This window comes from Hyalella azteca, unplaced genomic scaffold, assembly GCF_000764305.2.
Source record: "Hyalella azteca isolate HAZT.00-mixed unplaced genomic scaffold, Hazt_2.0.2 contig14278, whole genome shotgun sequence".
In the NCBI taxonomy this organism is placed as follows: Eukaryota; Metazoa; Arthropoda; class Malacostraca; order Amphipoda; family Hyalellidae; genus Hyalella; species Hyalella azteca.
In genome coordinates, this window is record NW_025944169.1 from 9,457 (window position 1) to 37,295 (window position 27,839).

At 36.5% G+C, this 27,839-nt stretch overlaps 3 protein-coding genes across 3 annotated transcripts; 2 read left to right on the plus strand and 1 right to left on the minus strand.

The window, feature by feature from the left end:
- Positions 1-8,007: 8,007 nt before the first annotated feature.
- Positions 8,008-17,279, plus strand: LOC125179003 (protein SpAN-like). Its single transcript, XM_047884018.1, has 10 exons — positions 8,008-8,130; positions 9,207-9,305; positions 9,819-9,987; positions 11,560-11,762; positions 11,908-12,102; positions 13,305-13,431; positions 14,599-14,619; positions 14,862-15,024; positions 15,389-15,535; positions 16,153-17,279. Exons 1-10 carry the CDS (start codon positions 8,026-8,028, stop codon positions 17,270-17,272), a joined length of 2,349 nt encoding a protein of 782 aa, XP_047739974.1. The 5' UTR covers positions 8,008-8,025; the 3' UTR covers positions 17,273-17,279.
- Positions 17,280-17,842: 563 nt separating this feature from the next.
- On the plus strand, positions 17,843-18,860 carry LOC108680198. Its single transcript, XM_047884017.1, has 2 exons — positions 17,843-17,941; positions 18,349-18,860. Exons 1-2 carry the CDS (start codon positions 17,921-17,923, stop codon positions 18,586-18,588), a joined length of 261 nt encoding a protein of 86 aa, XP_047739973.1. The 5' UTR covers positions 17,843-17,920; the 3' UTR covers positions 18,589-18,860.
- A 2,952-nt stretch (positions 18,861-21,812) lies between these two features.
- Positions 21,813-25,914, minus strand: LOC108680188 (mucin-3A). The gene is made up of 6 exons (XM_018168962.1): positions 25,910-25,914; positions 24,486-25,008; positions 24,210-24,304; positions 23,506-23,638; positions 23,047-23,133; positions 21,813-22,754 (listed from the first exon to the last, which is right to left on the minus strand). Exons 1-6 carry the CDS (start codon positions 25,912-25,914, stop codon positions 22,497-22,499), a joined length of 1,101 nt encoding a protein of 366 aa, XP_018024451.1. The 3' UTR covers positions 21,813-22,496.
- Positions 25,915-27,839: the final 1,925 nt, after the last annotated feature.

A 27,839-nucleotide genomic window follows, 5' to 3' on the forward strand; every position in this document is an offset into this window, starting at 1 on the left:
AGCCTTAACTACCCGAACTACCATGCGCCCAACTCGTACTGCTACATCGTCTTCAATACGGTATAGTGGTCATTGTGAGCCTTAACTACCCGAACTACCATGCGCCCAACTCGTACTGCTACATCGTCTTCAATACGGTTTAGTGGTCATTGTGAGCCTTAACTACCCGAACTACCATGCGCCCAACTCGTACTGCTACATCGTCTTCAATACGGTATAGTGGTCATTGTGAGCCTTAACTACCAGAACTACCATGCGCCCAACTCGTACTACTACTTCGTCACGGTGAATTAAATGAATTATAAGCTCGTGTTGGATTGCTTGAAAGTTGATAAATAATCACAATCGAAGGCTATATGCTTGAATTTCATAGTATAACTTAGGAACACACCGGCGTTGCCGTTATTTCAATCTCTTATTATCAGTGTAGATTTTGACAATCCAACAACTGATTGACGTTGAATCAAATATTTGGATTCATAACGAATTCGGTTTACCACAAATGAGCAACAAATGTGCTTGACTTGACTTATTGATAATTGCGTTTTGTTCCAGACTGAACCGAGGATCTTGAGGGTCATCCCAGTCACTCCTAACATGCTATTCCTCAACTACATGCGCCTCTACGGAGTGCATCAGGACCTGAAGGCGTAAGATACCGGATTGTTATTTTCAGAACATTTTTTTTAAACGTAGCAACTCCTTTGCAGCGGAACTTTAAAAATTAAGCTTGAATTAAAATGTTGTATGAACTTTTCTCTACGGTACAAAGTTTTATCATGCGGAAAATGACCATTTTACGAAGCGTAACTTTAATTACGAAGCGAAATTCCTGTTTAGCATTCGATATTCTTGCTATCATGTACAATTTTGTACATATTTATTTTTTAATCTTGTGGGATTATAATATTAAAGCTTGCGTATTATGGTGCATCATAACAGCACCAGAAAAAGGCTCTAAAGTCAAACAATTAACTCAAACTAATAAATGTTGAGTTGAATTTTCAATTATTTCTACTTCAATTATTCCCTTATGATTTACGATATATTATGTGGTGATGAAAAGTTAAAAAGATTATAGATGTTGTTGCTCATCACAGTATTACCAGCGCATCGTATGGAACCTCCTACTACTTCCCGTCTACCCTGGCCTACTATATCTACCAATCAAACTACTTCTTTTGGTCTGGTGCCTTCTACGTCTACGCTGACACCATCAACAACGACTGCCAACAGGTATCACTGTATCAGGCAGGATCTGAAAGAAATTAAATGTGTTCTTAACTGCATGTGTACACGCTGAGCAAAGCCGATGAAAAAGTGCGGGATTTATGTCAAGCTTTTGTTTCAATTAAATGAAGTTATTAGTTGCGCTTTGATTCCTTCCCAGCATGATGGAATTACCGAAAACTTTGCAACTAATCTCAAATCCTTCCTCATGTGATTTGCCTGCATTTTGAATCATCCATACAATTTTGGGATTTGTTGATAGAGCGAAGCAGTATCGGTAATGTAAAATGTCATTTAGTCCTTGAATGTATTGCATTGCTTACCAACATAAATACATAGTAGTTTGATGATTAATATCTTCTGTTGTTCAAGATTATCCGGATAGGCAATGGAGTTACGGGATCAATTACACTGCCAGCGACCTTCAGCTCGAGCCCAATGTGCGAGTGGTGGATCAGGGTGAGTCCAGGCTGAGACACTTCAGTTCAGAGTTCACGTTGTGAGACACGGTGTCTCTTTATTTAAGAGACACGGTGTCTCTTTATCATGGTGTCTCTTTATTCGATGACCTTTATAAAGATGTCAATACAAATGCATCAATATAGATGAATGCAGATGGAACAGTTATTCAAAACTGAAGAAAGTTAACGAAACCGCTTGGCTGCGTTTGAGTTCACTATCGCTGCTGTTCCTTAAAGCTGTTTAGAAGAGTAAATGCTGTACTTAATGAACAATGTTTCGAGTAATTGTTACCTGCTAATTTGTATTTCCTGACTGTTGAAGGATGGGCATCAGTCTCCCTAAGGAACATATTCTGAAATGAAATTTCTTTTCCGCTCAAAATATGTATGATATTCAATGTTCTCGGGTTTCTTGATCAGGCTCCTTTGGGCATGCGGATTGAGATGACTGTGACTGACTTCAACTCAGGCAACTATGACTGTAACCAAGCCTACGCGCTCTTCAACTACGCCGGCAACAACTTCCACAACTCGGCAACGTACCGCCTGTGTGGCACCTCCAGGGTCCTCGTACGGACCGCGGCTGAGCAGCTCAACGTGATCTTCAACGGGCGCGTCGCGACCAGGCCGAGGTTCACGGCCACTTACAGGGTCATATAGTTTCAAGGCAAACTATGAACGGACCGGCCGTCAATGTTGACGTTTACTGCATTTTGGGTTACATGATGATTACGATTTGATCGATTTTGGGGCTAAAGCTGAAATTGACATGTATGAAATTTTATACTACTTGCGTGCCCCCTCGCGTCCTGAGCATCACCGAAACTTGATGAATCTACTTCGGCTTCTTTCTACAACTAGAACATTTATATTAGCACTAAATATTCTTTACAGTGAAACGAACAAACCAGATTAAATAAATAATGTATCTTTCGGCATTACTTCGTGTGCACGATCATAATCACCTGAATTAATAAAGCAATGAATTTGTGCACTAACTTGTTTGCATTCGTCAACCTTGTAAGAGGTTCATTTATTTATATCGCCTTGAATGCCTTAACTTTTACGACTCGTGTGAAGATATAAATCCATCAGGCTGTGGCCACCTGAATTATCGAGTAAATTTGTCCTCCACCGTATTACTTAACACGGAAGAAGAGACCAGAAATTTGTTTGCGTAATTTATTGATCGTCGAAGCTGTGAATTGCTTGCAAATATTTAAATTAAAAAGCAATTTAAATTAAAAAAAATTAAATTAAAATTAAATCAAAGGCATTCAATCAAAGAATAATTCTTAAGAGGTAGTTAGCCGTTAATTGACTATTATCACCAGGCATTTGACGTTGGAATAAAATTAAATAAACGTGTTACAACTAAATCATCTCGAAATCGACGTTGATTCAATGACATTTGCCTGGAGATTTGGTGCAACAACTGAAAATTGTTATATATTCAATAACATAGGAAATAGAAGGAAGAAATTGATGTTGCATGACCAATGATTCTTGTACAGTGTACAGCTGTACAGTGCACAATTTACTACTGAACATCCTACGCGTCAGTCGTATATGACTAACATTCATGTGCAGCCTCCTTTAAATATATATAGGCTGGAAGTTAAACAACGTAGGCATAGATATTTTTCAATTTAGAGATATTTAATTGAATGCGATATGCAAGGTAATCGGAGACTTACTCAACCTGATTCAGACTTGAGAGCAATTCTGGTTTAACTTTACGTTCAAGCTTCCATGCATTCCCCCAAAAATATGCAGAAAATTACATAATTATAGAAACGATGGTAGTTGATTATATATAGTTTCAATTAACGAAACTATCTAAATAATTAAAGAATTTCAATTAGCAAAACTGTCTAAATTAATTAAATGATATTCTTAATTAACTGGAATGCAAGAAAAATAAATTGAAATGATATTAATACGAAATTGTGACGACTCAAACAGTGAGAGAAATGCACTGCAACGGACCGGCAACTCTTCAAAACGCACACTTGCTCCTAAATGTCAGTACAAAAATTTGTCTTTCCTTATAAAATAGGCTCCTGCACTAAAGCAAGAAAATTTATCTCTCTCTGTAATCCAGACTTATATGTACATAAATTTCCATTATATTTCCATTATTCTTTGAATTTCATTTTAAATATGAATAACACATTCAAAAATCAATGTTAGAACCTTAGCCATCTTATTCAGGAAAATGTTTTTACTGATGTATTTGTGAGATAGCCAACTTATAGGCGATTTTCTCGTGTACTTAAAGATTAATATGGGTTTAGGTAATATATGACCTACATATATTTTGACATAAATTGCATATAACAGTCAAGAACAGGTTTCAGCCTCAATGCTCGATTACTATGTCATGACAATATTACAATATTTCAGAATTACTTTTCAACTGGTAATCATTACAGTTTTTGATATGATATACTACTCATTGCATCAGCAATAGTATACACATGCATCAGGTTCCATGAAATACCTGCTGCGGTGAACTACCCGCATCTTGTATTCCGAAACGACGGACCGGGCTGCTACAGCTCTGTCGGCAGGATTTCTTGGATGAATGGGCAGGCAGTGAACTTGGCAATAGACTGTTTCAACGCGGTATTATTTTTTTTTTTTTGAGAACGCATTTATGTCTGATGCCATTGTTGCCTTTTGAATTCTCGGTATATATATAGGGTAACATGGGGCAAAGGGACCACTGCGGGTCATGGGCACATAGCGGGTATCCTGCTAAGTATGGCAGATATTGGTCCGTGTTCTCTACCGCCGGTCGACAGTTTCACTGGTTACTCGCGAATAACTGCTTTAGCCCAGATAGAAGTTTTTTCGCTGCTAAATAAAACTATTTTCGATTACTGTACATGAAGCTTTTGAATGTACCATGAATTATATTTTGAAAGTATTTTTCATAAGGAAGATTTTGAGATCAAGTTTAGACTATTAGCTTTTAAAATACAATATTGACACGATATTAGTTGAAATGATAACTATAGTGGGGCAACTGGCCCACGCGTGTCACGGGGCAAAGCGCCCATGGTGGTCTCAATACTCCTCGGTGGAGTCTTTTGTTATACATCATTAGTGAGGAGAAGTCTTATACATTAGTGAGGAGAAATGCAATCAGTGTTGCTGAGAGACAAAATTAAAATCGCCTATTTAACAAGCAAAAAAAATTTGCTGGTAATTGGCTGAAAAATTTCATGGAACGGCACAATATGAGTATTCGCATTCCTCAAGCAACAAGTTTTACACGAGTTGTTGACTGCTGCCTTGCCGTAAGTTGATTTCAGTCAACACCAATGAGCCAAAAGTTGATGAGTTTTTATGGTGTTGGCTGAAATCACGAGTAAGTACTAATTCCCTGCACATCATATCTGGGTTATGGACCAAACTTGAACGAAATTTTTTCTGGTCAAGTAAATATATTTTTTCTAGTCAAGGATACATTTTCCATGTCAAGGATGAATTTTAATGCCAAGGAAATATTTTTCACGTTAGTGATAGATTTTTTTTTCAGCCAAGAATATATTTTTTTAAGTTGTAGATATGATTTTTTAAGTTGCTAACAAATGAATGAATGTAACATTTTTATTACATTTTTATTATTTTTGAACTGTAAAGTGTTGTTTTATCATATTTGAAGAAAAAAATATGCAATTGGGGTAACGGGACAAGGGGTGGGCGCCTTGCCCCAAGCCCATGGGCTCAATGCCCCAGGGGTGGGGCAATGGGCCCATTTGACAATTTTTCCAAAATAGTGTTTCATTAAAAATCGTATAACTTTATTGCCGTTTAATTCACATCATACATTCCTCATTAGTAATAACTTTGAACAACACAGAGAACCACCTCGTATCAATTAAAACTTAGTCACAAATTCAGTTTAAAAAAAGGGCGGGCCCGCTGCCACATGTTACCCTATCCTCTTATCACGGTTCATATGAATTAGTCACATAAACTTTTCATCTCGATTCTTTCGTCTTATTCCCATGATTTTTCTATAATTATTCTTCTGATATATACTTCAATCATTCTTTCATCACTGTTCTCATGATCGTTTGACGTTGTGTTAGGTGCACTTAATTGTTTCTTTTAAAAGAGACTCGCCTATTGATATTTCAACCTGTTGATCAGGAACAGGAAATTAGACATAGAATAATGCCAAATTATTATTCTTAATCTCTAAAAGTATTTCTTTTGATTTATGTACAGTATATAATGGAAAGTCAGTTTGTGTGTTTGAAACCTTCTGTGCGTTTGAAGCCTTCAAAATGGTGCAAATGAATAGCACCATTTTGAGCGCGTACCCACAATACCAACATGTCGGTGTATTACCGTGAAGGAAAGCCTACCATCAGTCATTGAAGCAGGCGGTGTTTTAAAAGAAAAAAAGGATTGTGTGCTTCGAAAATGAAATTATCTTATGATAGATTAATGTAGATTTACTTCGAAAACGGAAAAATTCGAAAATTCTCAGCGAGTATCGTAATTTTTCAAGTGGAGTTAAATTAAACCGAGTTTCCTTAAAAGTTGGTGCGGACATGAACTTCTTGAATTGAAATAGATATCATTTCAACCTGACATTTTCTCATTAAAGTGACTTTCTTGGGGCAAGCGGAATTTGGGATAACTGGATTCCCAAAGTGCATGGACTTTAGACTTTAGAGCCCAAACAACTTGAAGCTGATTTGCAAAATTGTTTTTGAAATAATATGCGTAATAATTTGAAATATATTTGAAATTTGCATATAATTAATTTATATATAATTTGAAATATACGCGTGAAATAATATAATTTTGTTAAAAGACAACACTTCTAAAGAGGCAGTGTCTTGGATGTTACACCTGTACATTGAATTTCTTACTTTATTTTCGAAAATTTTTAAAAATTATTTTAAACTTTTTTTTAATATTACAAAAAATTTTGTAATTTGTAAAATTATTTATACTGTCAATTGAGTCATGCATTGTCTCCGACTGCATTTGAGACTGCATTGTCAATTGAGTCATGCATTTCAGATTGATTGGACATGATAGAAATGTGTTAAATGTCGATTATAAGATTTGTAGGAGACAAACAACAAGACGCAAAGTTAAAGAGAAGTGTTGTAATGAGGTTGTTACGGATGCATGTCGCCCTAAAACATGACCAAACGTGAAATAGCCAAATAATTGAAAAGGTGTCGGAAATTAAGGCAAAAAGATTCGGTCATGAGGATTGTGGACACTGAACAAGCGAGCTGAAAACTAGCGGACACTGAAAAGTGTATATCTGTAGAGCCATGACAATGAAACATTGCAACCTGCTATTGATCACTGAAAGTTTGACATAAAGATATGTTGCTACAATTGATTTCATTCAAGCTGATGACACATTATTTTACATGTCACTGCTACACTCTGTGCACTCAAATGAAAAATGAAACAACCTGCGTTTTATTTGAAGTCAAATAACACCTGCGTGGCTGCGGTGATTGATTGACACTCGGAGCAAAATTTCCGTGCAAGTTCAATGGAGTTGGAATTTACTAGAATGTTTGGGACTTTCATCTCTCGTTGATTGATATTGGGCTAACCTCTAACCATTCTACAAAATTTCTGTTAGAAATTTCCTCAATTATGATTCTGAAATTCGAGTCTTTTAATCACGTGTAAGTTTGTTAGATTCGATTTACTATAAAATTGGCAGGGTCATCGCGCTCTTAATGTCGCATTTGATTGTCACGGAAAGAAATGAAAATGACGGAAAGACATGAAAATGACCTTTCATAGTGAAATAAACATTTGACGGTACGATCCCATAGATGAATAACAGAAAATGTAAGCGCACGAATGACAGTCAATTTAAAAATTTGAACCTACGCCTTGTTCAGAAACGAAATTTTTATACGTGGTTTCTGTTTCCTTCAAAATTTGTAATTTTCTAGCGAGAAATAAAATGTAAAGCTTAAATGAAGTTCTGTAACTGCAGATACATATTTCTGAAATTTTTTGTTGTTACATTTTTCAATCAAGTCCATTAATTTGATGTCAAATTCTGAATAGGATGAAGCTATATAGTGTTTTATTAATGGATGTTCTTTTTGTGCAACATTTCAGAAGATCGTCATTAATCAGAATAAGGCATTGAAAGCCTGAACCGAGGTTTCAAATCCTTCAATATCCCCATTGAACGATCAGTTCCATTAGGCAGATTTATATCTTCCACATGAATGATAAATAACCTTGAAAAGTTTGATCTCGAATAAGCGTTAAGTTTACACCTGCGTTCCATCTGGTCATGGCATAAAACCAGCATGGTCAGATGACCAGTGAGCCATTTGCAGCGTTTGCCATCATGAAGTCTTTGCTAATTCTGTGCGCTCTGGCGGTTATAGTGGCTGGGGTGGTATTGGCACAGGTTGACGAGGTGAGTGGATTGTTATGATTATCATTAATTATTATTATTCTTATATATTATATCACATAGATTTTTAGCTTCTCTTGTTCGAATTGAGAAACAGTTGGACTCGATGCGGAAAGAGAGTTCACGTACTAGGAAATTGGGGAAAAGAATTGGTTAATTTTGCAAGTTTTATTGAGGATCAGAGTAAATTATATTACCAATTTGTATGGTTTTCTATAGTGATTCGAACGTTTAATTTGAAAATTACAAAAATATGTTTTCCAAGGGCACTTTATTTTATTTGTTCGACATTTCGCCTAAAAAATATTTCAGCACCATTTAAAATGAAGTTTTTTTAACGCTTGCAATACTTAGCTTTGTACTATGTCACTCCAAATCACATTTGAAGCGTTGAAAACTTTCACTTCAATTGATAATGAATAATGTTTATTCAGAAAGTCGAACAAACGAAATAAAATGTGCTTTTTCAAGCTTTATCTTTGATCTTCCAAATCAACTGAAAGTCTAATTCGCAAAACAATATAAATTATCAATAATGTTGAATATATTATCGTTAGAGGAAGCCGAGGTGATATACAAATATAGAGCCTAATTAAACAAGAACACCACATTGTGAACATATTCATTTAGAAAGTGTCATATACACAGAGCTGGGCAGCGCTACTTTGAAATGTAGCGCCGCTACCGCTACTGAAAATGGAGCGGCCAGCGGCCGCTGCATGTAGCGCGCTACTGCCCACCTCTGCCCACACTTACGCAAATTACCTTCTGCATACTCACAAGGAGATCTGTAGTTTTGTGTCTTGAATGTGCACGAGTCAAGCCAGTTCTGACACTAGCCAAGAATTATTGCTCAAAGTAACGTACTGGCATAAAGTACAGTACGGAATACTATGCTCATATAAACACTACTAGAGAAATTTCACTAATTCAAGTCGAAGGTTTTTTTTTTTTGGAGCTGCTTAGTAGAAATCATGCTCAGAAAAAAGTGGCGCAAAAACTATTCAAAATTTTACTAATAAGAACTTTAAATTTTTTGCTCTTCTCAAATGGTACTAAAACATATCGTGCTCCCCTAGAATTTCGGCAATGAAAAAATCGATGAGGTTGTGAGTCAATCCAAAGCACGTCAGCTGAGCGACGAAGAGCTGGAGGCCATGGAAAAACAATTCCTAGAGGTACGTTCGGCTCAGAAATCCTAAACTGCTAATTATCAACTTGAGATCAAAATTTATCAACCCGCAAATAAATGTATAAAAGGATTGAAAGTCATTCAACAAAATAATTGCGAAATTCAGATTCATTTAGAATAATTTAATGATTCATTTAGAATCACTCAATGATTCATTTATAATCATTCAATGATTCATTTATAATCATTCAATGATTCATTCAGAATCATTGCTATTTTAGCAGAAACTCTGTTAGTGGACATGTAGTGTTTCAATGCGTGTCGCAAACTACTGCCAGAAGTTTTCTGTTGCTAATTTAGCTTTCAGTTAATTATTAGTTTCCTGTTTCTACTTCTCTATTCCGCTGTTTTAATACTGGCTGTTTTAAGATTATCGAGGAGAAACGAAAACGATGTATTATATTCAAATTGATCCAATTGAAAAGGAAATATACCTCTGTATAGAACAATCCTTTTGTGTACAATTTCACCATTTTGACTTTCTGTTTCCATATTTTAGTCTCGAATAAACTACCTGGAGCTGAACCCAGATCTGTACCAAGGCGACATTCTGCTCACGGACGAGCAGAAAAGAGCTCTCAAGGAGCGCAAAGTCATCGCCGACAGCACTTACTGGTGGCCCAAGTCTGCGAACGGCTACGTCGATGTCGATTATCGCTTCAATGCGTGTAAGTCTAGACACTTTCTGTGCGTAAGTCTAGACACTTTCTGTGCGTAAGTCTAGACACTTTCTGTGCGTAAGTCTAGACACTTTCTGTGTCCCTTATGACTACTCGTCTGTCATGCATTACGGTTCAGATGTGAGTCGTGCTTCCGATGCTTGATTAGAACAACACGAGAAATCCTTATGTGAACTTCCAATCAAATTTCCGATACGACAGTGCTGGACTCGAAATGCATTCAATGAAACATTTAGAAGCATTTAATTGTAATAATGACTAACAATTTATTTTTGTTCCCATACACGCAGCTCGACTGCATTAAATTCCTAAGTGCACCGCATGGACGAATAACTCTTACATGAAATAACTTTGATTCATTACACACCTGCGCGAAATTTCTTCAAGTTTTACCAAAAATGCAAAATTAATTACTTACTTAATTACGAATGGCGGGAGAATGTTTTTAATTGTGGTTTGGGGTAAAACTGGACAGTTCGTTTGGGGCACACACTGAGACAGTATCCACTTCCCAGGACTTTCTAATTCTTCAGGCCCGGACCTTCCAATATGAAAAATATATTTAACGTTAGCCGTAAAATATTTATTGCAGGAGCTATGAGGCTCTTCGTCATCTTCATCCGAAGAAAAATTCCGTAGTTTACATAATTCAACAAAAGCAAGAGACAAAGAAATACTGCTACAGAAGAAGGTCCAAAAGCCTTTTAAACTATTGCTGAGAGAATCATAGCTCCATGATTAAGTTTTTATAGAAATTAGTTCCACTGAGTCAAAAACATATTATGTAGGTATATGATTCTGTAGGAATTTATTCTCTTTCATTTGCAATGACATACCAGAATTGTTTCAACAAAGCAAAAATACAATGATGGCCATTATGAAATATCTTATTTGCGTCCTAAAGAATAATCAGAACATTTTGTGTATCTTGATGCAGTTGATCTATTATCAGTCGGTATATGGGGAACATTAATGTCATTCTTAGCTAGCCCACTAAATGGGGAACAACAGCAATTATAAAATTAGAACCTGACACTAGACTATAAAATCGATGATTTCATAATTAGGTAGAGTATATCAATATAATTAGGCGAAGTGTCCATTTACTGTCCCACAGTACCTCGGTTCGGGGTTCAGTCAGGCATTTTATTTTATTTTATAATGTTATTATTTCTAGTCTATGAAACAGTAGTAATTACTGCTTAGGTAATTAATTATGTAACCAATGATGTTGGCTTAGTTTTATATAGCATTTCATATTTTGAAAAGGGAAATAATGTTTCAGTTAATTTTTGCCCGATTGTACCCCACTTTCCCATACTACCAGATTGGACGCAATGATCGAGTAATGGCAAAGGAAAAGAAAATTTAATTTATTTCGTTTATTTATTGTTCTTTTTATTATTTCTTTGTATTTTAATTAAATATTCTCATGCCTAATGATAAAATTTATGAGAATAATACACGCTGATGGCAATAGTACTGTATTCGTATGTTTTACAGTTCATTAAATACGATCAACTTTAATCTGATCACTCCTGTTTGTGCATACCTCGACAGCTGCCACTAACAGGTCGATATCGAGACAAGCCATGGACGTGTGGGAAGCAAACACTTGCATCAGGTTCCATGAAATACCTGCTGCGGTGAACTACCCGCATCTTGTATTCCGAAACGACGGACCGGGCTGCTACAGCTCTGTTGGCAGGATTTCTTGGATGAATGGGCAGGCAGTGAACTTGGCAATAGACTGTTTCAACGCGGTAATTTTTTTTAATAGAATTCAGACTCATAATGCATACACCTAAAATGCGTAGAATGATTTGCAAGTCGTGTTTCAAATTCAAAGCTTCCAAATATCGGTAAATTAATATAAAAAATCATATCGTTCTCATTTTTAAACTTCAGATTGGCGTTCCTATCCACGAAATCGGCCACGCCATGGGTTTGTTTCATGAACAAAGCCGCTTAGACCGAGACGACTACGTTACCGTGATGTCGGACAACATCCAGCCTGGCAAGGCGAATAATTTTAACAAGGAAGTAACGAACAACTTCAACCTCCCTTACGACTACTCGTCCGTCATGCATTACGGTTCAACTGTGAGTCCTTCTGTACTTTCAATCAATTGTGTAACTTCCAATCAAATGTCCATGATGACTCAAATGCCACAAATGGAACATTGGGGAGCAATGATTTGTAATAATGACTAAGAATTTAGTTTTGTTCCAATACAACTCTACTGCACTGAATTTCTAAATGCATCGCATGGACGAATAGCTCCTTCATGAATTTTCTTTGATTTATTACACACCTGTGCACAGTTTCATCGAGTTTAATCGAAACTGCAAATTTAACACTTGTATGAATTGTTACTTATTAGATGTCCTGAAACATCATCAGTGCGTTTTATCTCTCCACAGAATATTTCTGTAGGTTTTGAAAACTTTTACGTGTGATTAAATTATACGTGAATATTTTGTATACAAAGAAATTTGAGTGATTAAAACGGTTATTCTGTGATGCACCAAACTCATCAGGATTATTCCCCCTTTGCACGGCATAACGATTCATATTAGTAATAATTATTTATTTTTACCACACTGTTAAGGATCTTTTTCATCGTGAATCACGGACAAGTCTTTTCTAACAAAAGAATAGTTTGAGACAAATATTTTCGATGAATTGTCTGCAGCTCGAAAATATGACTAAGAACAACCATATATTGCCTTAACGTTTGCTTTTCAACAATAATTGAATATTAACATAAGACGTGTTCATCAGTAACCGTATACGTATTACCTCAACGTTTGTCTATCAACTACCGCATATTACCTCAAAGATATTCATTTAACAACTGGATATAACCTCAACGTTTCATTTTTAACAACCGTATATTAACTCAATGCTTCTCGTTCATCAACCGTATATTACCTTTACGTTTGTTCCTCTATAACCGTATACCTCGATGTTTGTACTTCAACACCATTGTATTACCTTAATATCTGCGATTCATGTATTTTATATTACCTCAATGTTTTAATTTTGTCTTACATTCCCTCAATGCCAACTTACCTTATTCCCTCCAATAAGTGTGTTAATTTACCTCAATGTTGGTAATATAACGTGTATAGCAGAATATTAATTAATTTGTTGCTTTCCAACTACCAAATATTACCTTATAATTTTTCCTGCAATTTTCTCCCCGTATACTACTTTAACATTCATCTTTCAACAACCTCATATCACCTTAACGTTTATCCTTCAACCACCGTATGTTGCCTCAAGATTTGTTTTCCCAAAGGATTTTTCCGTGAACGGAAACGAAACCTTGATTGCGAAAAACCCGTTCGGTCAAATGCTTATGGGCCAGCGCAATGGCCTCTCATTCATGGATAAGAAGATTGTTAACCTTCAGTACAATTGTACACGTGAGTTTACTGCACAAGCGATATAAATACTCCGAAATATCTCAACTGATAAAAAAATTTAAAATACAAGAGCTTGTTTGTGATTCATATATCATTTATTACCTCAATGTTTGTGATTCATATACCATTCATTAACTCAATGTTTGTGATTCATATATCATTTATTAACTCAATGTTTGTGATTCATATATCATTTATTACCTCAATGTTTGTAATTCCTATATCATTCATTACCTCAATGTTTGTGATTCCTATTTCATTTTTACGTCATTGTTTGTGTTGCTTATATCATTTATTGCCTCAATGTGTGTGATTCATATATCATTAATTACCACAATGTTTGTGATTCATATATCATTCATTACTTCAATGTTTGTGATTCCTATACCATTTTTTACTTCATTGTTTGCAATTCATGTATCCTTTATTACGACAATGTTTGTGATTCCTATATCATTCATTACATCAGTGTTTGTGAATGCTATATCATTTTTTACGTCATTGTTTGTGATTCATATATCATTTTTTACCTCAATGTGTGTGATTCCTAAATCATTTATTACCTCAATGTTTGAGATTCCTATATCATTTATTAGGACAATTTTTGTGATTCCTATATTATTCATTACCTCAGTGTTAGTGATTCTTACACCATTTTTCACTTCATTGTTTGTAATTCATGTATCATTTATTACCTCAATGTTTGTGATTCATTATATCATTTATTACCTCAAACTTTGTCTTTCAACAGCAGTATGCCAACTTACCTGATTTCCTTCAATAACTGTACGCCTCAATATGTGTGATTCAACAACAGAATATTACTTGAATGATTGTCTTCCGACTACCGTATATTACCTCATGCATCATTTCTCCTGCAACAGCCGTATATCACTTCAACATTTGTCTTTCAACAACTTCAAGGTTTATCTAACCACCGTATATAGCATCATGGTTTGTTTTCCCAAAGTTTTTTTCCGCGAACGGAAAAGAAACCTTGATTGCGAAAAACCCTTTCGGACAAATGTTCATGGGTCAGACCAGCGGCTTCTCATTCATGGACAAGAGGATTATAAACCTTCAGTACAATTGTACACGTGAGTTTACTGCACAAGCGATATAAATACTCCGAAATATCTCAACTGATAAAAAAATTTAAAATACAAGAGCTTGCGTCGCCCTCACCATGTGGGTCTAAATAATAATTTTTATAGTTAAGTAGTTAATAATTCTACTCACTTTTTCGACTACAATTCGTGATATAACAATGAAACAATGGCAGTAACGCAACTTCATTCGCAATCCTTAATTTTTTTCTGATTGTATCTAAATCATTCCAAATATGAGAACCTGCAAACCTAATTTAAAAGTTTTATTGACATTTTTTCACTGCAAATAGTTTGTAATGCTTTTGTTTGTTCCTCCATCAGCCGTCGAGTACATACAATTGATAACAGCACCGACGTGCAAGAAAGTCCGACTGACGATTACAGCTTTCGGGCTTTACCAACGCATACCGTATTATGGTCGCGACACCTGCTACTTTCAATTCTTAACAATCCGTAGAAACGATAATCTTGCCATCTCAACAACGTAAGTCCAAGAAACTTCAAACTATTTTCAAGTTTCGAATCATACCTCAAATACCTTATATTATTTAAATATGCCTGGAACAAAATATTTTTTTCGGAAAACACCATAAATTTTCGCTGGAAATATGTATTTATAAGCTAATTGATTTAATGATTGATATTGACCTTGCGTTCGATGCCTTATTTGGTCGAGATTAGAACCCGTGTTGAAATACGGCGGAAAATTATTAGAAGGTGAAGGTAAGGAACCATTACTTATTTTTACACCTCAACTAATAAATAGCTTTATAAAGTCACGTGTAACTTGTTGGTGTTGATATCACATCCGTAAACTATATGAGTTAAGTGAAATATATATTTTTCAGGTACTGTAACGCTGAAATCAACGTGGGTGACGTGTTTGAGAGCGAAGGAACAAGAATGGTTTTGCACTTCAAATCTCGTCTGAAATTCTCATCCGGGACGGGATATGCTGCAACCATCACTTTCATTGACCAGACAACGCCTGATTGGTATCCACTGTGCAATAAATAAATTAATGGACATTATTAACTTCCGGTGCCAGCTGAATAATACAATTAATGAACCATATAACTCTTGAGCAAAAATTTTATTTGGATACAACGCACTTGGTAGAATTCCAGTTGTTGAGTATACGAAACTAGTGTTGAGTATACGAAACTAATGCCCTTAATTACGCATTGCGATTACTAAACAATTGTGGAATAAACATTATAATATTGAACGCAAGTAAAAAATAGCAGAACTTTGATTGGTTAAACTTACGGTCATGCAGAGTTCAAATGATAACCTTGTGAGAAAACTTGCCTCGAGAGGCTGAACATAAAACGTATAGTTTCCAGGCAGTATAATGTTCAGTATTGTTACTAGCTAATTGTTTTCCAAGCCTTAACTCCGACCGTTGTAGGAGTGATGGTGATTAATATCTTTATTTAATTATAACTTTATGGCGTTATAATCGTGACATAATTTTCTAATTTTTGGTTTAATGGATTCTGGTATTCTGATATGATAGTGAAAAGAAAGCGTGGTTAATGGAAATCTTTAATTATGTTTATTTTAATTAGTTACTCATCATCCATTGTTACAACTAATGTATTCGTTCCAGCACCACGTCTACCTCGACATCGACGTCTACTTCCACCCTTACTTCTACAGATACATCTACGTCTACTTCCACATCTACATCCACCACTACTTCCACATCCACTTCTACTCCTACTTCCACAGACACATCGACGTCTACTTCCACATCTACTTCCACCCCTACTTCTACAGACACATCTACGTCTACTTCCACATCTACATCCACCCCTACTTCCACGTCCACCCCTACTTCTACTTCCACAGACACATCGACATCCACTTCCACCGCTACTTCTACAGACACATCGACGTCTACTTCCACATCTACTTCCACCCCTACTTCCACATCCACTTCCACCCCTACTTCTACAGACACATCTACGTCTACTTCCACATCTACATCCACCCCTACTTCTACTTCCACCGCTACTTCTACAGACACATCGACGTCTACTTCCACATCTACTTCCACCCCTACTTCTACAGACACATCGACGTCTACTTCCACATCTACTTCCACCCCTACTTCTACAGAAACATCGACGTCTACTACCACCCCTACTTCCACATCAACTTCCACCCCTACTTCTACTTCCACATCCACATCGACGTCTACCTCCACATCGACTTCCACTACTACTTCCACGCCACCATCTACTTCTACGTCTACTTCCACGCCAACATCTACTTCTACATCTACTTCCACGCCAACATCTACTTCTACGTCTACCACAACCACCATTTCAACCACAGCGAGGCCCACCATCATCAACTCCGGCATCATCCCGCTGCTGATGTATTTGTATGGCAGCTGTACTCGACTTGGCACCGGTCAATACTCCTACATCCTGAGCCCCAACTACCCGAACTCTCATGCGCCCAACTCGTACTGCTACATCGTCTTCAATACGGTTAGTGGTCATTGTGAGCCCAACTACCCGAACTCCCATGCGCCCAACTCGTACTGCTACATCGTCTTCAATACGGTTAGTGGTCATTGTGAGCCCAACTACCCGAACTACCATGCGCCCAACTCGTACTGCTACATCGTCTTCAATACGGTTAGTGGTCATTGGGAGCCCCAACTACCCGAACTACCATGCGCCCAACTCGTACTGCTACATCGTCTTCAATACGGTTAGTGGTCATTGTGAGCCNATTAAACTCAAAAGATGTTCTCAATAAAACTGGCATTATTTTTAACCAAACAATATCTTAATACTATATATCAGTATCTGAAAAAAAATATTATATTGCATCTATAGTATCTGACAGTATCCGAAAGAAATTAAATGTGTTCTTAATTGCAAGTAGGTGTAATTCGGCAGAAGCTTTTTTTTATTAAAGACCAGAGCATGCTTTTTATTAATAAACTTCTTATTCGTTTAATTGCATGTGCACAAGCTGAACTAAGCCGATCAAAAGGAGCAGGATTTATGACAAACTTGTGTTTCAATAATTAAATGAAATTATTAGTTGCGATTTGACTCCTCCACATCGTGAAGGAATTGCCAAAAATTTTCTAACTCTCGTTAAATCCTCTCTCATGCCATTTGCCTGCCTTTTGAAAGATCATCCATACAATATTGCATTATTGGATTTGTTGATAGTGTAGAACAGTATCGGTAATGTAAAATGTCATTTAATCCTTGAATGCAGTGCATTGATTACAAACAAAAATACATAGGTAGTAGTTTGATGATTAATATCTTCTGCTGTTCCAGATTATCCGGATAGGCAATGGAGTTACGGGATCAATTACACTGCCAGCGACCTTCAGCTCGAGCCCAATGTGCGAGTGGTGGATTAGGGTGAGTCCAGGCTGAGACACTTCAGTTCAGAGTTCGCTGCGTGAGACACTTATGGTGTCTCTTTATTCGACGTCCTTTATAAAGATGTCAATACAAATGCACAATATGCTTCCATAGAATTGCTCAGATGAATGTAGATGGAATTGTTCAAAACTGAAGAAAGCGGACGAAACCGTTTGGCCGTGTTAGTGTTTCCCTGCGCTGCTCATCCTTAGAGCTGTTTGTAGAAGAGTAAGGGCTATAATAAATGAACAAGGTTTCGATTAATTGTTACCTAAAAATTTGTATCTCCCAGCTGTTGAAGGATGAGGCATCAGCCTTCCTACGAAACATATTCTATAAAAAAATGAAAATTGTTTTCGGCTCAAATATTTATGACATTTAATGTCTGCTGGTTTCTTGATCAGGCTCCTGTGGGCAAGCGGATCGAGATGACTGTGACTGACTTCAACTCAGGCAACTATGACTGTAACCAAGCCTACGCGCTCTTCAACTACGCCGGCAACAACTTCCACAACTCGGCAACGTACCGCCTGTGTGGCACCTCCAGGGTCCTCGTACGGACCGCGGCTGAGCAGCTCAACGTGATCTTCAACGGGCGCGTCGCGACCGGTCCGAGGTTCACGGCCACTTACAGGGTCATATAGTTAGATGGCAAACTATGACCGGCCGTGAATGTTGACGTTTTCTGAATTTTTGGCATCCTTGGTGATTTATGATTTCATCAATTTTGGTGCTAAAAACTGAATCTCACAGGCTATGAAAAATTTGGCTACTTAAGTACCTCCTCGCTTCCTGAGCATTAATCGAACATGATGAATCTATGTTGGCTTTCTAGTTGGCTACTACCATTAGAACTTTCTAAAATCCATGTGCACGATCATAATAACCTGAATTAATAAAGCCATGATTTTCTGCATTAATTTGTTTGCATTTATCAACCTTGTAAGAGGTTCATTTGTTTATATCGTCGTGAATGCCTTATCTCTCACGACTCGTGTGAAGATATATTAATCCTAAAGGCTGTGGCCACCTGAATTATTGAGTAAACTTGTCCTCCACGGTATTACTTTACATGGAAGAAGAGACCAGAAATTTGTTTGCATAATTTATTAATCTTTGAAGCTATGAATTGATTTCAAATATTTGAATTAATCAACGGCTGTTAATGAAAAAAATAATTCTTATGAGGTATAATTAGCCGTTAACTAATTTATTACTCTCACGAGGCATTCGATGTTAAAATGACATTGAATAAACGTAGTTGCAACTAAATCAACTCGAAATCGACGTTGATTCAATGTCATTTGGCTGGAGAGTTGGTGCAACAACCGAAAATTGTTAAATATTCAATAACATAATAAAAAGAAGGAAAAAATCGATGTAGCATGACGAATGATTTTGTACAGTGTCCAGCTGTCTAGTGCACAGTGTACTACTGTACACCCTATGCGTCACTCGTATATAACATGACATAACATATTGATCTCGGCGCTGAAGTGTAGGCCTGATATGTTGCCTGTCGCCGATTCTTTTCCTTTTCGTGCCTTGTTCACAGAAGATCTAATATCGTTTCATTTGACCGGATATTTTCATGACTGACGATAGTTTCAAGTAGCTACTAGATTTTTAGATATGCTTCTATTTAAAGATATTTAATTGAATGCGATATGCAAGACAATCGGAGACATTCCCCAACCTGAGTCAAACTAGAGAGAGATTCTAGTTGAACTTTACGTTTAACCTTCCATGCCTTCCTAAAAAGATGTAGAGAATTATAAACAATTGTAGAACCGATGTACAATGTAGAATCTATTATAGTTTCATTTAACAAAACAATCATAAACAAACGCTCTTATATCTGTACCATCGCAAACATAAAATTCTAAATAATTAACTGTAATGCAAAAGAAATAAATGGAAATGACATTCACACGAAATTGTGACGAGCTCCTATGGTGATAGAAGTGCACATTGATGACTATAACTGACCGGCAACGCTTGAAAATGAGCAATTGCACCTAAATGTCAATAAAAAATTTGTCTTTCCATATAAAATAGATTCCGGAAATAAATTTTGATTTGTTCACTTGCCTGCTCATTCTTATAGGCTTTTGCACTAAAGCTAGAAAATTTATCTTTCTCTGTTACACAGACAAATATGTACATAAATTTCCATTATATTAGATGTTGAAAAACTGGCAATATGCCAGCTGAGAGATTCATTGGTCTGAAAATACGAAGTTCATGTGTATAAAAAAAGTAAAGAGCTGGAAAATCGAGAGACGTTATTTGGGTTATTGTATTTACCAGCGTCTCCTCAAGATTATAAAATTTTACACTTAATTAAATTGGTTTACATTTCAAATTATCATAGCCAAAATTTTAGCTATAAAGAGCAAAAACTAATGAAGTTAGGGAGCCTCAAATTAAGTATGATTGATGGAAATGTCCCTGATCGCGTGCGCAAAATCTCCAACTTGATGTCATTGCTGTGGCAAATATATATTTGCCAATTATTTGAGAATAGAGGTGCCTGCATAGTATAAGGGAACGCTCCTTCAAAAATTAGTCTCAATTGTTCACTGTAGATAATTTTGTTTTAAATAAGGGAAAACTTGTTCGGAAAAACGAGTTTATTCAATAATGTTTTTCAGCAGAAATCATCTAAATTTGCTCATAGAGGCTTTGGAGTTATTTCGTTCATTTGGAAGAAAAAAAATACTGTTTTGTAACATTCGTTAATTGCAGTTATGGATTATAACTCTGAAGAAAGAAAAATTTGCTTAAAAAATTATGCTTGGGCAAATTATTCAACTTTCAACAGCCTTGGAATGATGAGAAATTCTATGGAAGCAGATTGTGCACTGCAATAAGCATAGCTATGTTACTTTCAGCGGTTTTCATGGAATCAATGAGTTCATTCCAACAACTCCATCAGGATCACTAAGTCAAAAAAAAAATAATAAACTCCGCTAATTGTTGCCAACTCGATCCTGCAACTGCGAACCTTGAAAAATCATGTAGATGACATTGTTATAATGGATCGAGCCAGGTGACCACAATTCCAAATTGATTACTGCCAACTGTAATTAATAATCACCTGAATTAATAAAGCCATGAATTTCTGCATTAATTTGTTTAAATTTGTAAAAACAAATTTAAACAAATCTCAAATCTCTGTCTCAAAAACATTTTTTTCTGTTTTTTCTCATAACTATAAAAAAATTAAATAGACTAAGCACTTATGAATTTTAAACAAAGAGTGAGCCTTGAACTACTGCATTAGCTCAACAATTTTTTAATTTGCATTGCTGAGGGTTTTTAACTAGGAATTAAAATTGTGATAAATTTTTAAAAACAAGTTTTCGCAAAAAACTCACATTACAACTAAAAAATATCTGAGTGCAAGATCAGTTTAAGAATAATTCATACCAAGGGACTTCAGGTGTCAAAATTACAACTAAAGTAGGATTGAAAATTCAACGGGCTTCGCTCCTCGTTTTAGCCACTTGACGTAAAGCAGGATTTTATTTTTCACGTACTTATAAAGTTATACTTTGTAGTTTTACTCAAAATCAAACGAATGTTGCAGACATTGTATGTACAGCCAAACGTACACTGACTGCTGGCACTGCATATTTACAGCTTATATTTCATTTTTTTATGGCGATGAAAGTTTAAAATTAGCGGATAACGCTACGGTTTCACTGATTCCTTTTTAGCAATCATATTTCTGCGTATTTCTGTCCTAGTGTCAGTTGAGCATGTTGTCATGCCTCCAGGAATATACACAACGAAACAGTCAGACAATTACCTTTCAAGATACGTTAAGCAGCTCATACAATAGGTAAAATAAAATATCATCATATTCTGTCGAAAAATATTATACTGCAGAAACACGATTGCTCACACATTGATGCCATTCCTTGAGCGATAAATGGCCATTATTTCGCCCTTGAACAGCTTCTGAGAGAGGCGATCATGAGACAGCATGACCAGGGGCTCATCTAGCTACCATAATGCAAAATCGGCCTATCAGAAATGTGACTTCCGAAAAGGCTCTTGGCATCGGAATGGTTGTGGTGTATCAGCTCTTTCAGCTGATAAAATTACTCAAATTGAAATTTCGGCTGAAAATAACCTTCTGACTGAATTTCTACAATTAACTCAATTACCGAATTGGGAGAATTTAATTTGAAGTGTTGGTGGAATTCTGGTGCAGTATCAAAATTTTAATATTTCAATGTATACCAAATCTACAATCGTCTCTCCCTTTACAATAGAAGAGCTCGAGGTACGAAGTTCAGAGGTATAAGGTTTAACTAGGAGGTCTTACCCTATCGTTCGGATTACTTATGGAATCCTTTGGGATTTCTGGTTTCGAGATGCAAAATATTTTTAAAGAAGGGAATTCATACCTCGAGGAATGATTTTTATGTTCATTGCAGAAATCAAACTGGCTATTGTTTAGTTCCATGGTAACAAAATTACGAAGTGCTACGACAGATTTAAGTTGGAAATGCACTTCCATTTTCAACGCATTCTCTTTCCATCACACAAGATCGTACGTGGCGCGGAAATTCATTTTCGTCGGCCGGGCGTTAATGAGAACGTTCATGCGGTTGTCCACGGAAGTCAAATTTTTTACCGCTTCGTTTTTACAGAAGCGATTGTTGCCGGTCGCATACCTATTAGCCATATCATAGTCAGGCAGGCCTTGGGTGTTCACAACAACGTAGTGCTTCTTGCAATCGAGACGTCGGAGGTCGGCTTCTTCGAATTTCAACTGGATTTTACGACCAATAGGTGCCTGAAAAATAGTTGTAATGATAATTCTATGTTAAATTAAATCCTTTTAGGGCTCTGCCGATTCGACTGCCACTCTTGTTGGAAGAGGGAGAGAATGCTTGAAGGCAAAATAGATATACAAAGGATTTTTTTCAATTAACTGTACGGAATTATTAGATTAATCGCATAAATTACAATAGATCGAGAAATTTTTGTTAGCAAAAAAAAATAGAGTTGGCTGATGTTATAAAAGTTGCGTATTGTAAATAAGTAGAGTTTGACTTGTAAAGACCGCTAAGTGTCAGGGAACTCACTTTCAGCCACCACTCGCACCGCGGCTGCGATGCAAAATTCTTGGGTAATCGCAACGTGCCAGACCCTCCCTCAGGCACGGTGATTACCTAGTACGGACGGGCGATACAAATTTAGCTAAATTTCAGGTCTTCCAGTAATAATTATTAAACTTACACAAATAATTTGAGATTACATTTCAAACCTTTGTCTGAATACATGCTTGTGGATGAGGGTCTGGTGTAATTTTGGTATGGAACGTATTTTTTATCACACGGGCTATTGGAGACTCAAGTGAGTAATATGAAAATATTCGTATGTCAAGCCTCGCATTTGCATTTTATTTTGAAGGCTAATGAATTGATTAAATATTTGACTGAAGAAACTACATAATTTTGCAAGCCGGACTTTTTTGGAGGCCGGAATAATAGAAAATAGTAGGGATCATTCGAAAGAAAAAGAGTACAAACATTCAGACTTACACGGTTGCATTTGTTGTCAAGCACCTCCAAATCGATTGTGAAATTTCGTCCTTGTTCCTTTTCAGCAGCTCGAAAATTGATCACCATTGCGGTCGAAGGAAACGTTTCGGATTTTCTACTTTTCTTTGTCAATCTGTAACACGCAAGGATTGTTACATCACTGAGTAATGTAAATCGCTACATGAAGTAATTTATTTGAAAAATTAGCCACTTCGATGGCGTTAAATCACTCTCAACGAACCAAATAAATCTCCTGCATGTCACAAATTGAGCCTGAAAAATTTCCAATTTTGTGTATTGTCACAACTAATAATTAGTGTATATACATAGTCGACTGCAAACTGGCTCCTATCATTTCTACTTCAAATTATAGTGCAATTCTTGACTATTATCAGCAGGTATAGACAGAGATCTAGTCTACAGAGTACAGAGTCTCGTATTTACTTTGTTCTTTGTTGCGAATAACTGACTATTCGGTGTGATTAAAGTTCTCTAAATGAATACCGCGTGCCAAATTACCTATAGGGGCTTGACTGGGAATTTGTATTTGCTGAATTGGTAATTGGTAATTCAGGTGCTGAATTTCCTAGGGGTTGAAAATGCCAAATTACATAAGTTTGCTTTAAATTTTACGCTAAAAATTTTATCTACTGGGATGTCACTTGAATGGCCAAATTTGACCAATTATAAATAGGTCAACTCACGTGATACTGTTTTTGTACGGCGACTTGAGCAACAGCCAATCATCGGCGCCAAGACGCTTCAGGCCTGGCGTGACTTGCATCAATCGTGGCTTTTTCTGGGGTATTTGTCATATGGTAAATTTTCTATACTTATGCAGAAGAAACAAGTGAAGAATTACGTTTAATAATATTTGACTAAAGGACAGAAAAAACACCTGGATTCTAATAAGTTTCATCGAGCTTTAGATTCAATAAAATTATCGAATACCATTATACGACTATAATGTGCAGTCTTACCGGCATGATGACGATCTTGCACCGTTCATTCGGCTTGTAGCGTCTGGGGTAGTTAGGACTGAGCAGTTGGTAGTGTGACGGAGAAATTGTTAGGAGAGTGCATCTCCCAGTGATGGTAGCGTTGAAGTCGGGAGTTACTATGACCGGTGAAAGGGTAGTAGTAGGAATCTTCGTGGTTATGGTGGTAGGAGTAGTTGTTGATGGTGTGTTCGTAGGGGTTGTGGTACTGCTGAGAATCGTAGTTATGGTGGGAGAAGTGGTTGGAGTAGTAGTTTTGACTGAAGTGGTGGTAAACCCAGTAGAAGTTGTAGTAGTGAGGGAAGTGGTAGAGGAGGTTGTAGTGGTAGAGGGGGTTGTAGTGGTAGAGGGGGTTGTAGTGGTAGAGGGGGTTGTAGTGGTAGAGGGGGTTGTAGTGGTAGAGGGGGTTGTGGTGCAGTGGTAGTTAGTGAAGTAATAGGAGATGTAGTGGCGCGAGTTGTAGTTAGGGCACTTGAAGTACTGGAAGTGGTAGTAGATGAACGAACTGTGAGATTGAAGGTTTGATCAAGGCTTAAAGTAGATTGAGCAGGTGAAAATATAGCAATGACAGCGACGGATGAATCAACAGTGGATTCAGTTCCAACCGTCTGAGGACTCTCCGTAGAATCTGTAATACAGAAGGAGGATATAAGGGATAATGGTCCGGCCGTCAGAGGATCGTAACATGAGAATTATATGGAGAAATTTTCGAAAAATCTGCTGTAGCAGAGGAGGGAAAAAGTTTTTAATGGAGGAGTCAGTTCAGTTGGTAGTAAAACCGGAAGTTTTCTTCAATCTTAAATGTAACAAGAGATTATTACCCCAACAGATGTCGGAGAAACATCAATTGGAATTTCAGTACACTATATGTCTTATATAGTCCATTTTATAGTTATTATGTGTGTTTAAGCGGTTAAGATGGCGGTCTGAAATATTATCGCCGAGAAGCTGATAATGAGGTTTCAATATTCGTTGTTGCGGTTATTAAATTTGGATCGAATAATTCGATCGTAACTCAGTTCCATTATTTACGCAGCACAATTTTTCGCGCCTTTGTGGTGCAAAAATCGGTACAGGACCGATAAAATAACGCATCTTCACTGGCATTGCTACTAGTGGCACGTGTATTTTAATATGAAATTACTTCTTGGTTGTGAGCATTCTAAGACCTCACATCTCAGAGTCATCTGATGACTATATATATATATATACGTATACTCTTTAGACAACAGTGCTCGTGATGTAGATAATATAATCAATGATTGTTCTTCTTTTACAAATTGTTCTCAATCATTTGTTTTTTCGTCTGTTTCCGTGCCGACGATTACTTGCGCCGGTAGAAAAAAGGATAAGCTTCTATGGACAGGAAAATATTTGTAGATGTACGATGATTGAATCCACCTAACCTCATAATGTTATATCTTCAGTCATTCATTCTGTTATAATTCGATTTCCTGTTTTACTTTCTTTATTGGCCCAAGTGGATTAGCAAAATAAAATTGTGGTGAACTTGTATTAGCAGACGATGACCATAAATGAAATTTTTCAGCTAAAAAAGTGGATTTTTTTCCGACACGTAAGCAAAAATTATTACCACCTCACAACAATTTTAATATCATAATAGGAAACAAACTAATTAGCGGCAACAAATCTCATAGAACTAAACTATAATCATAATAGGATGATTTTAAAAAATTACAGCACCTCAGTGGTTCATGACTTGGAATTAGTTTTATGTTGTAAAGGGCTTGTTGTAAATTGTATTTTAATGTTGGAATATAAGGCTTCTATTAAATATATAGGTATTGTGAATTTGTAATTAATTAGAATTAGCATTGTAAAAATGTTTTAGAGGAAGTTAGAATCGAGGATAGAGATGGCGAATTAGGAACGAGTAGTATGAAAGTGGGCTTCAGCACGGCAACAAGGGGCTAGTGAAACTAGATATTGCCGATTTACAGATATCTCGATAAGTCCACGAGAGTGAGTTGTTCCTTGTGCAATGTTTTACTGTAATTTGTGCAATAAAGTGTTTTTAATATAACGGTGCTTCATTAAGTACCAAACCTTTGGGCTTCCACTATACCCACGACAATGTCGTGGCAGCATTTTAATTTGTTGTTTGCTGCAAATTAGAATAGTCTCCACTTTTCCGTCCCATTATTGTTGTAAGTCGAGATGCATGTTTTATCGATCAATTACACTTTTTGAAAACTCTATCCGATAATCATTACGAAGTAAAGTTGGTTCTCAATTAAAAAAGGTAAACTCTTTCCTCGTTGAGGTTTTGTGAATGGAACTGAGGTCCACATAAGATGATTTAAAATTTTAAATGCTTCAAACTTAGATTAATCACGAGCACTATCCCACCTTGAACAATCCTGTTGATAATTTTGCCGTAGTGACTTCTGTGCGTTGAATGGACTTGGACGGCTCTTCGTTGGCGGGACAACTCCCATTGAGCCTTCGTCAGCGCGCCATCAAGTGGATCCCGCTTGCTTCCCACATCCTGATTGGCCTGTTGAAGAAATAACGAGCTTTGTTTTGCGTACGAAGTGAATGAGAATACGTATGGGAAATAAATTACTATTAAATCTATCTCTTCTTGACATTTTTGGTGCGACGAAGTTTAAGTTAGAATATACTTTCAAGTTCAAACGCGACAAATACGATGTGCCATAAATACTTTGAGGTATTTTCAGACCAGTCAACATTTATTTGTTGATAATTCTAGCAATTCAAAATTACCGTAATAAAGGTGACTGATATCACCAAAAGAGGTAAGATTTTCAGTCTGCTTACAACCAGCATCTTGCCCATAAACCTTGTCGCTCCCGACTGAACATATGTTCCGATAGGAGTCCCTATATGCATGATGTAAAAAGGTCTGACTATGTCAGGTGTGTGCCACTAACCTTCTTCGTAAAGAACTGAATAATGTTTCAATGAATCACCGTGCTCGTTGAATAAAATATTCTAGAATGTAACCCTAGAATACTCGTATGATTAGGTCTGTAGTAATTGGATGTCAATGAAAATCTGGTTCGATATATGAATATAATATATTCTGCTCGCACAATCGCTGCTGAGAAGGTGGCTGAGAAATGCGCATGTTCTCAACAGCAGCCAATAGTACAATCATTTTACATGAATTTACGACATCGTTCTCATGCATACAAAATAACGCGTATTTGCATGCTCTTTCATGCGCAGTGACAACAAGAAATATGATCGGAAGGTGCATAAGAATGTATTCTCGTCTTCGCATTAACAAGATATAGAAGGTATTATTTTATCAACCATTCCACAAACACATTAAAAACTGTATTGAAGTTC

Excerpts from the sequence above, each read along its gene's own strand:
- LOC125179003 (XM_047884018.1), top strand. The coding sequence starts at position 8,026 with ATGACCAGTGAGCCATTTGCAGCGTTTGCCATCATGAAGTCTTTGCTA. Across the intron at positions 9,306-9,818 it reads TGGAAAAACAATTCCTAGAG|TCTCGAATAAACTACCTGGA; the intron begins GTACGTTCGGCT and ends TCCATATTTTAG. Across the intron at positions 11,763-11,907 it reads CAATAGACTGTTTCAACGCG|ATTGGCGTTCCTATCCACGA; the intron begins GTAATTTTTTTT and ends TTTAAACTTCAG.
- LOC108680198 (XM_047884017.1), top strand. The coding sequence starts at position 17,921 with ATGTGCGAGTGGTGGATTAGG. Across the intron at positions 17,942-18,348 it reads TGTGCGAGTGGTGGATTAGG|GCTCCTGTGGGCAAGCGGAT; the intron begins GTGAGTCCAGGC and ends TTTCTTGATCAG.
- LOC108680188 (XM_018168962.1), bottom strand. Across the intron at positions 23,134-23,505 it reads TTGACAACAAATGCAACCGT|GTAATCACCGTGCCTGAGGG; the intron begins GTAAGTCTGAAT and ends CGTCCGTACTAG. Across the intron at positions 22,755-23,046 it reads GGTGCGAGTGGTGGCTGAAA|GCACCTATTGGTCGTAAAAT; the intron begins GTGAGTTCCCTG and ends ACTATTTTTCAG.